The sequence below is a fragment of the Aythya ferina genome (assembly GCF_964211825.1).
Source record: "Aythya ferina genome assembly, chromosome: 7".
NCBI lineage: Eukaryota > Metazoa > Chordata > Aves > Anseriformes > Anatidae > Aythya > Aythya ferina.
Genome location: NC_140302.1, coordinates 1,469,424 through 1,487,851, shown reverse-complemented (window position 1 = coordinate 1,487,851; position 18,428 = coordinate 1,469,424). Strand labels below are relative to the sequence as shown.

General features: G+C 38.7%; 1 protein-coding gene across 2 annotated transcripts in view; it reads right to left on the bottom strand.

Annotated features, from left to right (window-relative positions):
- Window positions 1-18,428, bottom strand: part of BICC1 (BicC family RNA binding protein 1) — a 97,629-nt gene that overhangs the window by 39,496 nt on the left and 39,705 nt on the right. For both annotated transcript variants that reach the window (XM_084525651.1, XM_084525650.1), the window contains exon 3: window positions 11,902-11,971. In XM_084525651.1, coding sequence (XP_084381777.1) covers window positions 11,902-11,971 — 70 coding nt within the window. The remainder of the gene's footprint in view (window positions 1-11,901; window positions 11,972-18,428) is intronic.

The following is an 18,428-nucleotide window of genomic DNA, read 5'->3' as shown; positions in this document are numbered from 1 at the left end:
TACCCTCCTGCTAAAAAAAAAAAAAAAAAATTAAAATGAAGAAGGTCAGAGAGCAATGAGAATGAGCCCAATACAACAGCAGGAAAAGAAGATTTGCAACTTCAAAGCCTTTTCAAAATGAAACTCCTTTCAAAAGCCTTAGATGGACAAACACAGCAAATCTGGCTACCCCGACACCCACAGCCAGGACAGCAGAGCATCCTCTGCTTGGTTATAAGCATTGAGGCACTGTCAATGGCAGCACAGTAGTTGTGACACTGAGGTAGCAATCATACGTGGCTGGGGGTGCGAAATAAAATGTGAAGGAGATGAATAGATGCTAAAATATCACGGAGAATCCCCTCTGCAAGGAACACTCTCTCCAGCCCCAGCTCAGTGCTTGCTCCTGTTCTCTGCCAGCAGGTGAGAGCAGAGCAGCAGAGGACGGCACTTTCAGATACACATTTAGGAATCTAAATTTAAGTACTCAAACACAACTTACCAAGCATTCATTTTGAGCTGACTGTGGTTCAAGTTGGACTAAAACTGCAGAATAGGAAGGAGCAAAAATTATGCCAAAAAACCTGTCTGTTAGCTTTTCCTCCATAAAATCCAAGAGAAATCTCTTCTGTGACAGAAATGTTTGCTTCCAATCCTGTACTAAGCAGATGCTGATAACAAGTGACCTCTCCTATTCCTACATGACATTTATTATTTCCTTTTAAAATATACACAAGAATATTTTTAAACTCTTCCTACTTCTTATTTTCAAAGCATGCACTCTGCTTTTGAATGTCAATAGTATTCTGTTGCCTTGATGCCATTGGCACATCTTGATAAATGTGTCCTATTCCATCAATTAATGGTCACTGAAAACACCGACCAGTACAGGGCAGCATGTCAGAAAATTTAGCAGAAAGGAAGGTGCTACATATCCATCACTTCCAGGATAGGAAGCCACCTCATCTCCCTGGGTTTCAGGCAAATTTCTTGGAAGCAGAGAAGAGAATAACATACACTGCACCTAAACATTTTTGATTTGTATTTTTGTCCTAGGAAGCGTACACATTTTGAAAGTTTGGATTTCCTAGAGGTGACTAAATGTCTATTTATTCACACGTCATTCATGTTTATTGTTCTGCAAGCGCCTGTACCCCCAGACAGAGAAGTTAACGCTAACAGCGCTCACATTTTCACTCCAATTATAATAAGAAAGGGGGAAAGAAATATACACATGCATGTATTTTGCACATGTAGAGTTGAGCATAATTCAAAAAATTTATTGCTAAAAAACTCGATGTGAACAGTTTGGCACAGCAGTATTTTAAGCAAGTTCCAGAAGACAGCTTGCATTTTCTCAAATCTCAATATTCTCTCAGCTTATTTTACTGGCTATTATTCTCCTCCAGAGTTACAAAACCAAGCAGTTTACGTTATTTGACATTGCACTGGACACAAATCTAATAAACTGGATGACAGTTGCGCTCAAATTGAATCCTTTTTATTGCTGTCTTATTTCACTTGCACACATTCCAATTCTGTTTTGCGACCTTTAGCAGAAAGCACCAATATCCTCAACTCCCTCAGATTAGAAGCATGCTTTGTGTTCCCCATATTTTACATCATACATAAGTTTTGATATAAGTCAAGACATCTGTTAAATCTTTAACTAACTGAAATTGTAGTCAGCTAGCTACATCTTTATCAAAGCTGCATAAAGATACCAGATAGGAGAAAAGCGACATGCTAGATACCTAATCAGCAGTTTAAGATAGTAATGGAAGTCTGCACCGATACACTGCTGTTTACCACCTTTTCTCCATGATACTTTGCTCACAGAAATTTCAGAGCTGAACCTGACCTCATTTAAGCCTGATTTTTATTATTTTTTTTTTTTTAAAGACTCCCACTCTGCCCTCATGTTTCCTGCACCTCCTTTGCTGACCCACACCTCCATCTCTCCGCCTCTTTCTTCAGTGCCTCCATCAGCCTCCCATTTCTTTTCTGTGTCTCTCCCTTCGTGTTCCACTTCATCCCCAACTTTTTCCATTCCTACAGCTTCCCTCCTGTTACCAAGACGTTATTTACCTTTTCCCTTCCCGTGAGTTACTGTCGGGAGGACACATAGCCAGCAGCCCTCAGTGACTAGCTGTGGTCGATCAATGTTGGCAGGCTGTAGGGGTCTCCCTGGGTGAACCACACCAATTCGCCAGCTGCAGTTGCAGCCACACAGCCAGAATTGCAGCCTACCACAGCTCATGACAAACACTTACCAAAACAATTATTTCTGAACTGCTAAAAATCTGGAAAAACAGTATTTATCCCAAGAACACTATTTATGCCCTGGATTTTGCTCTCTTTGGATTTGAGTTGTTTTACAGGAAATGTTAGTCTTGCTCAAAAACCAAGAAATCAAATGACTCGCACAGTTTATACAAAGTTAAGTTTGTTCAGATCAAAAGCTTAGAAGTCAGAAAGCCATTTCATGCTGTAGTTAGTTTTCAGATATTCCCTCCTATTGCTTATTCCAGAAAAGTCATATGATTCAAATTAGTTTCCAGAGGAAGTCATTAAACAGAGTTTCTATCAATGATGGTTTTGTGTGTTTGCACTTGGTCTTTGGCACAGCCTCGGGCTATATTTAGAATCTAAAATGTAAAGAATGTTTGAAATCAAAGCAATTTAAAAAAAAAGAATTTATAATAAAATAAGATCTGCAAAAAATGGATGATACTCATTTAGGTTTTGGTTCTAGACAGTCTACAGGGGTTGCACAAGTTTGAAGAGGGGAGCAGGGCCACCAACCCTACCTCCAGCTCCCACGGGCAGCAGGAAAGCCTGAACATCAGCTGAGACACTGGCTGGGGAGGATTGCTCTCAGGATGGCAACTACACATCAACAGTAGTACAAAACTGAAAACACTAAAAAACATGGGGATTTTTTTTTCAGACACCAAATACTGTATATTTAACATTATTCCTTCAGATGATATAAAGGTAGTGCTCTGACTCCCTAGTAAAATTCGTATGGAGATATATGTATATATTTAATTAATGTAAGTGTCTGACAAGTTCTTCAACTTGATATCTGCTGTGTGCAGTATTTTCTCCATGCTCTTGAAAGCTGTTTTCAGGTCTATCCTCTTCCACTCAAGCCATTTTTGATCCAAATCAAAATGCAACCATTTGCATCTTGTTTACTAACCTAACACAGCATTGCCATTCACTGACCAAAGCCTAACGCATAAGCAATCTTTTAAAATTAGCATCTTTAACTAGGCTTACATCAAATTTCATATTAGTGTCAAACATCTGCATAAAATAACATTAGATTTGTTTGGAACCTTCTGAATCCTTATGGTTTAAACACATGGAAGCAGGAGGGAGTTACAGCTCGAAGTGAAACACAACACTTGCTTTCTCAAAGCTTTCCCAGTCAAATCCAAGATAAAGTATGTGCTCAAACAAAACAAAAACATACTGTGGGCTTCAAGTGATGTTTCACACTTTCAGGGTTAATTTGCTCTTATGGGAAAAATCCTAAAAACTGTGGATAATCCCTTCACAAAAGAAAGAAATATATTAATGAGCAGTAATAGTTAGTTAAAAAAGCAGATAGCATACAGCTACAGCATTACAACTAATTGATGACTGCAGCATCTTCCAGAGATGCATTCTGAAGCCCTAATTATATATGCATGTATTTATGCATGATTGATAGGAATTACCCGACCATCATTCTGTATTATGACAATTATCACGAAGATGCAGACTATTAAAGTATTTTTGCAACCATATTTATTTTGGTTGTGCATACTTGATTTATATCAGAGCAAAATCAAATCAGAAACTAATTTTAAGCACTTCAGACGATTGGAGTTACAAGCTAGCAGATGCCACATGGACCAAATTAACTTTTATCTACATGGAAATGCCAAATAGTTCTGCTATAGAACAGTCAAGCACAAACTTTAAAAAAATTTGTTTCCCAGATTATGTACCACATCTGAGTGAAACATCGTTTTATCAAATAATTGCAGGTACAAGAAGTGATCATTTTTTCACCTCAAGAAGCCTTGTTAGCATTTTCAAGAAACATTACAGGGCATCTTTCACCTCCTGACATGATGGCCTGCAGTACGTAGAAACACACCATTGTGGAATTCGTTAGCTTCTCATGCATACTACTTAAAAGTTAGGAGTTACAGTTACTTAAAAATTTTACCATCTTTAATATCTACTTCCATAAGAAGTTATCACCTGAACAACTCCAGATCAGAACGAACCGTTTACATGTTTTTGAAGAGGTCAAGAAAAGCCGTACAGGAATTTTGTGGCATGCACAGTCCACAGCAGAGCTGGCGTGGAACAGCCAAGCCTGTTGTCATGGGGACCAGCAAGGAAAAGACATTTAAATGCCAAGATTTTTAAGAAAACCTCTGCTGAACTGGTATGAAGTCAGGCCTACATTTTATACCTTGGGAACCAGAACTGAACAGCTTTAAAGACCGATCTGTGACAAAAGGGCAGAGACATCAATAAAGCAGCAGCCTTGACCCCCCTCTCCAGCAGGAGGATTTGGCACGGGGTGCACCAGGCTGGTGGGCTGAGCTGCCTGGCAGGTAGCTGTGGAGACACAGAGGCACGGTCAGGCACGCAAGAAAGCAAGAGAAGACCACAACCGTGCTGTTCCACAGCTGTGAAAACAGCTCTGTCTCCCTCTTGTTTCTGACTGAAATGGTTCCTGCCTGAGGGGAAAACCTCCTCCACAGCCATGCTCCTCTGGGCAGCACCGATGTGCCTGCAGGCAGGGTCCAGGCTGGGATCTCTGCAGACCTTGTACAACATGCAGTAGGGCATGTTGTCATTTGAACCCATGCTCACGTTCATCTACACTGGAATCAATGCTGAGACAACAGAAAATGGTACCTTGAACATGAACTGCTCCAGAAGTTACCTTTGGTTTCGAGCACTTCAGCATCTAAGCACCTCACAGAGGTCTGGCTGCTTTCTGTTCATGCGAGATCTGCATCACTTGACAGCTCTAGTCAGAGACGACAGAGCACATCCTCAAAAGCTCAGTAACACCACTGCAGGTCAACGAGGGTCTGACTAAAATAAATTAGCATAAAGCAAAGCTCTGAACTAATTACGTGGCTCTTCATAGCATAAAATTTTAGGCAGGAAAATGAGTTGATTGTATCCCATGTTCTCCCTTCTTGCACTGTCCGTTTGTTTTGCTTTGCCTTATTCTGAGAACAGCAGAAACTAGAATTATTTTAACCAGAAGCAGCACACAGTGAGGTCAAAGTAGGTCAGGAACAAAAGCTGACCAAAACTATGAAAAATTACTGTTACTTCAGACTGGTTAACGCAGCAAAAATAACAGTCTGAAGTATTTGGCAGTCCTGTGATGCAGTATCACACCTTGTGCAGTGGGGATGGGCTCAGCATATAAGATTCAAATGTGAAATAAAATTCAAAGAATGCATTACCACACTTACAGAAACAAACTGTAAACTGCTTTTACAGTAAGTTAGTCTTCAAACTTAAAAATAATCTTCACAGTCTGATAAGTCAGCTAGATAGCTGCATACTGACAAGTATATAAGCAATTCCAGCCCATGAAGCTTTGTTTCCCCATTATTCACCAAGTTGTTTTTCTGGAGTTTCAGAGATTATGGAGGGTTACAAGTGAAAAGACTCATTTTAGAACGGAAAGAAATTACCGAAATTCTGTGACAAAGTTTGAAGTGCTTATGCACTTAAAGACCATTAACACAGTTTACATGGGCAAAATCTCTACGAAAGTAGCAGGATCCACTGTTATCTTCAAAGAATTAAGATGGTATCAAGTGTAATTAGGAAATGTAGCCTTTGTCAGAACATGTTTTTACACAACTTGAACCATCTCTGAAATATATAATCAAATTTCTACTGAGAAGTATGCCCTGATGTTGCAGCTCAGGTTCATACGCAGCTGTAAATTCCCCTTTCTCTCCTCCCATCCTGAGATTTGAATCTCCATTTGCCAAGTAGAACATACATGATGAAGAAAAACTTATTTGAAACGTACATAATTTCAGATTGAGGCCACAAACTGTCTAAATCTATGTCGCCTGTGAACACTGTGAACTCACTGCCCATATTCAGTGAAGATAGATGCTTATTTTCTTCTGTTTACATACACACATTTGTATTAACTTTCCAGACTAGATTCATATTCTCCATGAAGAACTGAGTAACTCACTACATGCTGGACAAACAGCCAAGAGGTTCATGCACAGCAAGGCTGGCTTGACATCACCTACTCTTAAGAGAGCAGCAAAATAAGTTAGAGATTTTTCCAGTTGTTTTGTGAAATAACAGTTTTCTATACTTAGAAGAACAACAAACAAAGTGAAGGAATTCATCCTCACCATTCATTTCTAGGAACGCTTTTAGAAGTGTTCTTATGACACCGTACAGAATGCAGCAGCTACTGATAGGAACACACAGGTACATGTTCTAATTTTATTCTAATTTTGGTTAAAAAGTAAAGCAGATCATAGTACATATGTGCTACGAAAAAAAGAGTATCTAACCTCTCTTTAGCCCAGAGTAACAAAGTCATTTAAGGAAAACATATATGAAAAAGCTACGTTATGGCTATAAATAACAGTAAGTAGGAATAACATACACAAATAAAGCCTGAGAATAGGAAAACACTCTAGACTTTAAGAATAAAGCAATCCTACCGGGCATAGCACGCACATATATAGCGCAGAGTACAGATTTGAACTGCAAGGTCAGTGGTGTAGCTGCCAAACTGCAGGAAACAGCCTACAGTTTCCAACATCAGTAGTTAAACAACACAGAAGTAAATAGCCTAAACTATTAGGTCATTTTTAGTTACTTTTATGCTTGTTAGACTAAATTCAGACTTGACTTAGTTCTTAGGGGAAATTTCAGATTATAGAACTGCACTTCGCAGACGTGCCAGCCCCCGAAGCACACCAAGCCCCCCAGCATTGACAAGAGATGGGCATTTTACCTCGTAGCACACACTATGTGCTTGTAGTATTCCAGCATCCTCAGTGATCACTGGAAGTCGGAAAACCTATTTGTTTATCTAATGCTTCCATTTATTATCAAGTAACATCAACACGAGGAACTCTTGCTGAAAGGGTCCCAGACCACTTTTTTATACCACAAACATTTCACAGTACTCAAAATTTCTCACCTGCTGCCTCATAAATATTATTTGATGACTATGTCCTGGCAGACACTTCACTGGGGTATATCGTTTTTAGAGGAAGGAGACAATTAGTCAGTCCAGTAAGTGGCTCTTCTCCTGTGCACCAGCAGTGAGCTCAAGTACCTGCAGCCTAAACTAGGCAAACATCATTTTGAGTGACACAGAGGGTCCCCTCCTCCTCCTCAAGTTTTTGTCACCAAACAAGAGCTTTCTGTTTTCACACGACATCGCTGTGGTCACCACAGAGATCCCACACAGTGGTCAAATTAGACGTGGGCAGTGTGGGAGGGAAGGCAATGCTGCATGGCCACCACAGGCCACATGCAAAAGGAGCATCAGTCATCTACAGTAGAGATGCGACAGATAACACACAACTTAAAGCTTCCTGACTAACCTGCACTCGTTTTTCTTCTGAGCAGATCAGACCCATGCTTGTAAGAAAGCATCATCTGCAAGCAGGCAACTTGCTACCTGAGAATGAACAGCAGCAGCCGCTTGCCTGACCGCATCTCTGGGATCCTGGGCAGGACTCAGTCCTTGACTCGTTTTTCCATCCACAGGAATATGACTTCTGCACACACTGGAAGAGGTTATGGTGCTGTATGGGGGTTATCAACTCTCCCACTTGCACTTCACCCTAAAATACTGGGTTTGAACATGACCATTCAATACATTTCATCTGCGTTCATAAATACACTAGAAAAAAACAATGCTGAGGTGTTGTACAGTTTTATGCCATGTGTTTCACTGACATTTCCATTTGGGAACAGCAGCCTCTCTCTCTTTTGTGTGAGCTGGGGATTCAGCTCAGTCCCGATATTGGGAGCTGAAATGGTCAGGGTTGCATTTGTGTATTAAAGAAATGAGGTAATTTCTCCACGGAACATGCTTAAATTATGAAGTGCCTGCACGTGTGACACTAAAAGATGGCAAGTAAAATGCTGAACTGCTGATATGCAAGCCAATCCTCCATGTTTAGTAGTTTTGTTTTTTAATCATTTTCAGAGGTTTAGAGACTCACAATTATATCCCTGTTCTGTAAGCTCAGTGTAATTTGCAGTTCCCTTTACCACCTCTTTTAATCTCTCCAAATTTTCCCTGCTCTAACTCTCTGAATTTATTCCTGCCTAGTGCCACTAAGTTCCCATGAGCTGCAGTGATTTCTTAGGCCAATTGTTGGCCAAGCGTTACTGCAGGGCTGCCCATGTTCTCAGCACACGATGTCCCCCCGGCTTCTTTACAGCTGTTGAAAATAAAGGCACACCTATACCGAGAGGAACAACATCTAAAGGAGGAATGAAGAAACATGAACACACATGAAATCTCAACTCTTAGCTGTAGCTAAATACACCCTGCTGTGAACTTTTGTACTACTGAATAAATCTTTTAAATACAAGCATTCCTAGGCAACATTAACCATACCAGAGAAAAAACAACAACAGTGATAGTAAGGGGGAAAATAGAAAAAACCCTGTTTGTCTGTTTGACCATGAATTCACAGAATGCTGGAAGATCTGAAGCCTCCAGAACATCAGCTGCTGGCATGCCCTGAACTCCACCTCTTGCACCCCCCCACGTAAAAGCAGAGGTGCACAGCTCAGGGCGTCAGTTCTGGTTGTTCCAGAGAGGGACTGGGCATTACAGAGTGTTTCAAGTTGTTCCCCCTCTAAAGCCCTAATGGTATGGAATCTCCTCGTGAACCTGAACAAATGGCTTTCTTAAAGATGCTATTGGAAGACTTTTATCTGTTTGTGTGTTTTCTAAACACACATTTCAAAATACTTCACCCTCATCACCCGAGCAAGACTGCAACATCTGGTATTCATTAAAGCCAGGAAATTCCTGTTTTGGCCTTCATGAAACTATTGAGAGTTGATAATTGATTTGTGAATCCTAGTCTTTGTAAAGGTCTATTTTTGCAATTTCATATTAAAACAAATTTTAATCAGCAAATTGTTTAAAATCTGCATATGGTAAGTGCAGACATTGGCATTTTTCAATTCAAAATTTTATGAAAACACTTATTAAGTTTGAGTTAAATCCCCATTACAATACTCTACATGGTTATTTCACAACCATTAATTTAAAAGTTGTAGTAAATATGAAAGAATAAAGTTTAGCAACTTAGAGGTCACTACTCTGAATGCTTCAGCTTCATCACAGCAAATTTCTCCTCAAGGGATCAGAAAAAGATTCAGGGGCTTGTACAGAACATAATCTTCAGATCCTGACTGACCGTTCTGATGCACAGCTTGTCTACAAATCTCAATTTATGTGCAGTAATTAGAAAGAAAATATGTAAGCTGTCCTTCCTGAAATAGTATCAACATCAAATTAAAAACTGACAACAGCGAGAAGAGCATTACATAAAGCCCTAAACACTTCACAGTAGACTCGATAGCATGACACAAAGAGCATGTACAGAGAGGTCTTCCTAATGGTTTTCTTCCTAATGGCTTTCTTCCTTTAAGAATCATCATTTTTTGATGTGTGATACTACTGATACTGCGGGCAAGCTATATTTTGTATTTATTCATACAGCTAAACTTTACCTAAAGAAGTTTAATTTGATTATGATAACGTGCAGTATACGACTGGTTTACAACATTGTGCATCAGGAACTGCTTCTCCACCAGCTGCTTACCAGGCACTCAACTGGCAGCCCAGGAGATGGGGAGACAGCGTGTGCTCAGAGTTCAACTCCACAGCCGGCTGTCCAGTTCCTTGTGTCAGACTCCCCTCTCCATCACAAAGTGCCATTAAGCAAAGCTCAAGTATGTTAAACACTTGAGAGTATTCTCCCCATATAAACAGCTGCTGCGTCCACAAATGTAAAGTTAGACAACTGCAAACAATTGACACCAAATGTAAACAGAATATATAAACTACATCGTATTTCACAAGAAATGGGAACCTTTAGGTTAAGGGATTCTTTGCACACAAACTGTAATTCACTATTTTAGGTGAATATACCCAACTTCCCTCGGCAAAGCCAGCCAGAGAGTAAAATCTGAACTCAAGAGCCACCCTGCAGTCCACAGAGATATGAAACTTTCTTTTTTAATAGTTCAGCATATTACAAAAACGCCTCCTCATTTGCAGCCCATCACTATCTAAAGTATATTTTGGCATGAAGACTTTCCAAGATATTCGCTCCTATTACAGATGCACTCAGCGTGCCCTACTGTACTATGCATTTCTTCCCCCACTCTCCCCCCCAATTTTTTTAAATTTATCATCTCATATCTTTTAGCTATTTTATTACCCTTGGTCTTCAAATTCATCCCGTGTATTTACAGAGCTTCATCTACAATCTAGCATTTTCTCTTTGAGATCACCAAAAAAGATTAATTTACATAATGTGCATCTCTAATTACCAACCCAGCATTCCAGCCAGCCACCTCTTAGCTCTCTTCACAGATACTTTTCAGCTTCAGAACTAGGATCATTTAACTTGGAAAGAAAGCAAATACAAGTACTGCTTTATTTCTTCTTTTACCCACTTCAAAAAATAAAAAATAAAAAATAAAAACCCATACACCTCTCCTGCCTCAGTTTCCTGAGGAGCTTTAGCTGTGTTTTGATTCATAGCACAGTAGGCAGTAGACCACAGGATTGCACAAAGACCTGCTACTCTCACCCTCCTACAAACATTAGTTCCACATTTGAATATATACATATGATACCTGCATTTTTTCCAGTCTGAATTCTTCCCCCATTTTCCCCTCTCATGTGTTTTTTTTTCCTGTACAGGTGGAAAATTTGTACTTCAATAGCATGTGGGAAAGTACCTCTGAGACCAAATCTCATTATACTCCATGTTATTAATCCTGCACTTTTCTGAAGACCTTCTTCACTTACAAAGGTTAGCCCACATTTTCACTACATTCTAAATAAAACATACAAAGGAATTATTTGAACTCCACCTTTTGGGGTTTTAATATGTATCAGCCTGAACAAAAATATGTGAAATGTTGGAAAACATACCCTGTTTCATTTTTTTCTGCAGCTGAGGAATTAAGTACTAATTTCATTCAGTCACAACCTTTAAGAACAGAACTAGAATGCTTATTTCAGAAAGATCTTCCAGATGATATAATCGATACATACGAATAGCCTGTACTTTGAGAAGAGGCATCATTTCAAACAGGTAATACCAGCCATTGGTAAGGAAACACTCTGCTTCAGTTTCATTAAGAAAACAAAGAAGCATACAGACTGTTGCTGTCAGGAACAGAAACAGTATGCATTGTTCTAACTGGGCTTCACTAACACATCTTTTACTCTATAAAACAAAACAAAAAAGAAAAATAACAGAATACCCACTAATATACAGTATTATCAGGAAAAATAACTAGCTTTGGCTACCATAAAATACAGAAGCCATTCAGATGGTATGGAAAATTACACAGTAGAAAGCTGGCATGCTAAAGACAATATGTTCATCAGTGTTGACAACATACCTGCAGAAGCACAAGTTACTTAAAATGGATTTCTACATCAGGTATCTATACAAAGTTGAGATAAATTCAGGAAGAAATACTCCAAAATAGAAGATTGAAATAAAAGCTTCAGATGCCCACTACTGATACGGCGACTCTAAAGACAAAACTGCTTGTTCCATGGCTTTACTTCTTTAAGAGTTGGTCCCACCCAATAAAAATACGAAGAATGAAACAAAATACCTTTTTTCGATTTTGCTCCGATCTTCAATTTTGATGGCCAAGCAATCTGTGTATTTGTTTCTTCCATAATCTGTTAAAAAAAAAAAAAAAAGAATGCATTTAAGCCAAATTAAGTTTTTATTGCCCTACTACAAAACCAAGAGTTCATTTTTGCAAAAGATAAATTTGTTCACTATTTGTAATCTATCAATTGTTATTAAAAAAAAACATTAACACAAGTCATGAATTTGTGAGAGAAATTTGTTTGGTGATAGGTGGATATGATTTCTGATAACCCTAAAGAAATTTGAAAATCAAACCAAGAATGCTGCTCCATGTCCATGAATTTCAGAAGGCTCCTGCTAGCCACAACATGCTCCAGGTGCATCTCAGAGTGAATTTCAAGGCTTTACATTACAGTTCAATAAAAACATTCTTAAGTTATGTTAAGATAGTTTCTAAGTAGAGACCATCAAATTTAAAATGGAGTTCTTTTCAGTTGCTTTAAGATGCATCAGTTTGCCCTTAAGGCTTTTTGCTGTAGTTGGGTTTTTGCTTTACCTTTACCTGAAAGCAGTTTTTCACTGTAAGCCTATCCAGGCTTCAAAAATTTTACTTCCTGGTTTAGGGCTCAGATAAGAAATTCAATAGCATTTAGCATAACGCAATGCAACCTATCTGAAAATCTCAAGCTAGTTAACAGGGCAAAACCCATATGCGTGCAAACATGCACTTGGAAAACCATGGCTCGATGTGGCCTTCTGTTGCTTTCTCCATTTTAGAGACCAAGTCCGCTGGGCATAGGAACATTTTACTGGAATTTGAAGATGACACAGTTACAGTGCATCACTAACACATTCAGTATAAATATGAGTGAACAAACCAAGTAACACCACAGATCTCACACACAAACCAATTCGGTTCTAAAAAGCTTTGGGCTCGTCTACTGAGACTGAAGAACTTTTCTCCTACACTGCCATCTCATCAAGAAGTACGATGATCGAATATTTGATACCAGATACATCATACTTATATGAGAATAACTGGCCATCCTGAGTACAAAAACAGTATTTTATCACAAACACCTGCAGAAATGAGAAAGATCTGTCCTTATTAGTACATGACAAAATGGTTATAGGATGCCAAGAAAACTCATCCACTAAGACCAAAATACCATCCTAGGCTGCATCGAGCAAGGCATTTTCCCAGGGTTCTTTCCCTGGCAGTAAAGACTGCAATTAGATTCCCTTCGCCTCCTTTCCTCCATGCTGAACAAACCCTGCTCTCTCAGCTTCTGCTCGTACATCCACTGCTCCAGGACCTTGACCAACCTGGCGACTCTCCACTGGAGTCACTCCTGTTTGTCAGGGTCTTTTTTTGGGCTGAGAGGAATGCAGCCGGACAAAGGCCTCCCTCCATATGCTGCTGTCAGTACCCAAACAGATGGGACTAACTAATTCGCTTGATATGCCGGGTCATGTCATTTTAGATAGCCTGTACAAAAATAATTCTGCCAAGAAAAGGGTAGTAAGTATTAAGGAGGTTATTGAACACACATAATGGCAAAAAGTATACAAGTATTCACTGTAAATTCAGTCTGTGAAGTGGAAAAACATGTAAAGTCCAAAGGACTAAAACACTACGCAAGTAAGAAGTAGGAATAGACAAAGAGCTGTTCACATGGCAACTCTCAGGGTCTGGTTCCTCCTGTATGAAGGATATAGGTTCAACTTCCATGAGAGAGATAAAAAAAAAATCCTCATACAAATGAGAATTACAATACACAAAAAAATGGATACCGTCCAAAAGAGTCAACTCATGAAGAGTGGTGGGGGTGAGGGAATTAAACAAAGCGTTTTAGCATTTCTTGTCATGAGCAAGAAATGTAAGCAATAATAAAAAATATAATTCCAAAATAAATTATAGTCACATCCAAGAAGAAAATGAGTGCATTAAATAATCAGCTACAATACCAATAAACTTTCAATAGTAGTGTAAGTCACAACTAAGGCCGACTTCTCTAAAAACTCCTTGTTATCTTCTCCATCCAAATCCCCAGTATACCAAAACAATTTCCAGATTAGCACACCATGTGGAAAAACTGAAAGCGTCAGCCAGACTTCATTATACTATATTTTTGGTTTCAGCAAATATTGGATAATAAGTTACAGCTGAAATAAGCCATTTCCAGGAGGATGAAATTCTATCAGCAACATAGACATACTTCTCACAATTTTCCAATCCAGATGTGAAAAAAGTTATTTCAAAGAATTCACTTTTGTCTGATAGAGGGCTTTGGGCCAGGATTATTCTTAGTTGTGCAACAGGCAAATAAATATACAGAAAAGAGCAAGGAATTAACTAAAAGGAGAAAGGAGATGCTAAAGCAAATAACGAATGCAGGAGCGAGTTTTACAAGATTCAACGTAAAGGGAACCACAAAAGAGGAGAAGAGAGGAGTGAATGATCATCATTCCAGGCAAGTGTTATGTCCCATCAATACTTCACCCACTCACTAAAAACTGGAAACTTGTGTTTTAAAGAAATGAAGTCCTCCTTATTTCTAATGATAAAGAAATAAAAGCCCATGGCTTCAGAGATGCATACATTCTGGGGACATGCAAAAGAGATGCCTGATGAAATCTTCAAAGGAAAAGAGGTCTGACTGGCAGTCACTGAGATTTGGCTAACTAATACCTTCAAATTCTTTTGAGAAAGCAAGGCTACAATTTACCACATTAGACCAAAAGAAAGGCTCACAATTTGGTCACTATAAAGACAAGTTTATCTCCTGTCTTATGTAGTTACGCAGAAAAATGTCTGGATGCATTTAAATTAAGTGCATTTATTGAAGTAGAAGCATGCTCAGAGTACTACTGGCTTTGAACTCTAAACAGTAAACTTCATGATAAATTCCAAGCTGACTGTAATCATCAGCATCATCTTTTCCACGTATTTGAAAACGCCGTATTACATAGGAAAAAATCAGTTTTTTCTGCAAAACTTATTTTTTTTCACCCATTAAAGTAACTTCTCTTGCTTGTCAAGCAATTTGAGATAATAACTGGCAAAAAAGGTTTGCCATAGAAAATAATTTGTTTATATTTTTGAGAAATCACAATTTTCCTAGGAACCCTTAAGCAGAGTGTAAGCTGTATTTCAAAAACAAAGCTCATGCACTACAGTAATCAGAAAACTCAAAAAATTGTATGACGAGGACCAAAACTGAAAAAAAAAAAAAGTTGTATTTTGTATACTTCCTAAGTATACAAAAAGTCACCTACTTGTTTTTTGTTGGCATTGTTTGTTTGTTTTGTTAATTAACAAAAAAAACACCACTCTTTACTGTAACAGCAGGAGGGGTCACAAACCTCTAGAAATGCAGAAGCTGAGTTTGTCCTACAGCTGTTAAACTTGAAGGTAACAATCTTGAAAACTGCACCACAGTAGAACTCTTCATATCATATATCACCATGGCTTCAACTTTTAACTGTATTTTAATGTTCTACCCCAGGCAGTTTTAAGTGTAAAAAACAAAAACAAAAAACAGTACTACCCAGGTGTTTGTTTGTTTTTCCCCACAAAACAGATTTGGAATCACTCCATAAAAGCTTCAACAGCATGTTGCAATGGAATACTTTTATTAGTGTAAACACGGTGTTATGCCACGTACCCTGAGAACAACAGCACTGCTCTCAAATAAGCAAAACAGAACACAGAACTTGCTCTGTAAGTGATATACAAAACATGTACTCATCCTTAGACTGAATTTCCTCTAATTCTGAGTTCATGACCAGCTAGACTGCTAAACAGTACCTCTGCCTAGGTTTCCCTTTTCACATGAAATAAACGGTAGGGTTTGTACTAATTGATAACTTCTTTCCGTCAGTTGATCCTTCAAGATGGGGAAAGTATCAGGCACATTTGGCAGCAAGATTTAATCTCATAATAAATAATCATACGATTCTTCTCCTCAGAGTGAGAAAACTCTTAAATAATTTATCTCCATCTTCACTTCTCTCAAAAGAAATTGTAGTATTTACGCAGCCAAAACACACAAGTTATTCTCAGTGGAGAGCACACAGGTGACACAAGATACTGTAAGACACACACACAAGAAATGGGGCTGTGACCTGACCCTAAAAATCTGACTCCAGTTGCAGATCACTGGGCCTTCAAGAAAAAAGTCTCAGGCAGCTTTCCGCCTCCTTCTGTTCCAGCTACTCTGGAGTTATTTAAAAAATAATAATATAGTTTACGCACTTCAGGAGGTTTTTGACATTGAAATATGATTTCCTATTGTCTGAAGTTGTAATTTTTGTATAGCTGATTTTTGATGGAATCAGAAATGCCCTGACGCAAAGAAATAATGAAACAGAACTCTATTAAAACGCCAAGAATTTTAAAATTCAGAGGAAGTATTTTACAAAAAGCAGATGAAAAAGAACAACCTGTTGATTGGGCCTTTCCTCATTTAGAAGCAAAGTCAGCAAATGAAAGCAGTCTTATTTATCATTTGTGTTATGAAGTTACCTTTTTCTAATTACCTGGCCTTTGGGATTCATGCATCTCAGCCATTCCTGCCTTACTCTTTATTCACAAGGAAAGGGAAAACATGTAAGAAAAGAGAACCTCTAAGTTTTCGCACCTGCCAGGGTGGGCACTTCTGCAATTGCTTTTCTCAATTTTAACTCAGCAACCAGCTCATTCAAACTGAAGTGACAAAAACTTCTCAAAACTGCAAGTATAGCTGTCAAAAATACAAGAACACCACCAAAAACAGAAAACCGACATTCATTTTGTCAGTGATAAGTCCCTTTCAGCGTGGAAAGTTAGATTCCTCAGTTTAACCTTACTAAGTAGAACAGAAAAATACATACACCTTTTTAACACAGTATACTTAAACAACGAAAACGTTCCAAATCTTTAAATGTGTATTTTATTTCCATTTTTAGAACAAATGCATGTTTGTCTCTGTCTATATTTAAGAGCATCACCTTTTTCCCCCCTCTTTATATGCACAATAGCAAGTTCTGTACATACCCTGCATTTTTCATGCTATTAAAAAACACAGAAAGTAATTGAACTGCACACCCACTGGCAGTTCTCATTCACCTGTCCAGGTAGTGTTTGTGTTCCACACAGATCAGGTTTTATCTTCACAGCCTTTCCCTATTTTGTCTTTGCACATTAAAACCAAGCACACACCTAGGCTTAGACCACCACCACCACCAAAACCCCATCTCATTTTAGATGGTCCTTCAGCATCCATTGCCTTCGCACAAGTGGCACCTTCTAGCACAGTTCTCTTCAACACCAACATTCCAGTAATACTGAGGATATACTCTAAGCGTGGATCTAAGATTTCAGTAAGCACAGATAAGACAGGCAAACCTCTATTTTCATCTGCCGCCATGAAACAAAACCCCTTTCCCCAACAAGAACCACCTCCCACATTCTCAAGGCTAGAGGCCAAGTTACTTCTTGCCAAACAGCTGGAGCAGATAGGGTAGGTAAATTACACAAAATAAAGTTGAACTGCATAACTACAGGTGATCACATCTGTGAAAACAGAAGTTACTGTCTCTGTGGCAAAATAAAATAGAGGTAGATGAGAAACAAGGGAGGAAGTGGAGCAGTGATTCCTGTAGCCTGCTTTACCCTTCTCAAAGTGACCTGAAATCCCCTTGGGGGAGTGGGGACAATTCCTTCAGCAGTTTAAATGATGAAACAAGAAAAAAAAAACTGTAGGGAAAAATAAGGACATCCTTCTAGATCTTGGTTTTGACTTTGAAATTACCTTTTCATACAGAAAAACACACCACCGTGTACAGTCAAGACAAGGACTGAACCGTACTCAGAATACCTTTAGACAGTCTTAATGTTATGTCCAATCCTTGGTTCACATCTCATAGACCAGCTCTTAGTACGAAATCATCTTACAGCAAGACAAAGAGGCATGACCAGATAAGATAGGATCTTTCCAAGCAGTATGAAGGCAAAATGGAAAAGTTTGAGGTAATGTTTAAGTAACAAGTCAAGGGAAAGAGCAAATGAGAAAAAAAGGAAAATAATCTAAATCAGAAGAGTAAGACACTGAAGCAAGAGATAACATGTAGATGGCTCAACTGCAAAACAAGTCAAAAAATATTTCCAAGGACTCAGTTGTAACTCAAGCAGGTATTGGAGACGGACAGAAAATGCACGATAGACTTTACTCATTACATTCCATTAGTATACCTCAGACGAGCAAGTATAAGGATGCCTCTAGAGAATTACTACTGGCAACAATACCCTCTGGAACTTCAGAGCCAGATAATCGGCAAGTTCAAGACGACTCCAGATCTCCACTTCAACTCAGCATCAATTCATACCACTTTCTCCACCGACATAAGAACTATAAAGCTCTTGGAGTCAGCAGAAACCCTCAACAGCTACCTACACTACAAAAAAAAAAAAAAAAAGGTACCTCTCTGCATTAGCATGTACTGTCTAAATTACTCAAAGGAGAAAATCTCCTGTATGGGAGGAGGGTGAAGATAGAGAAA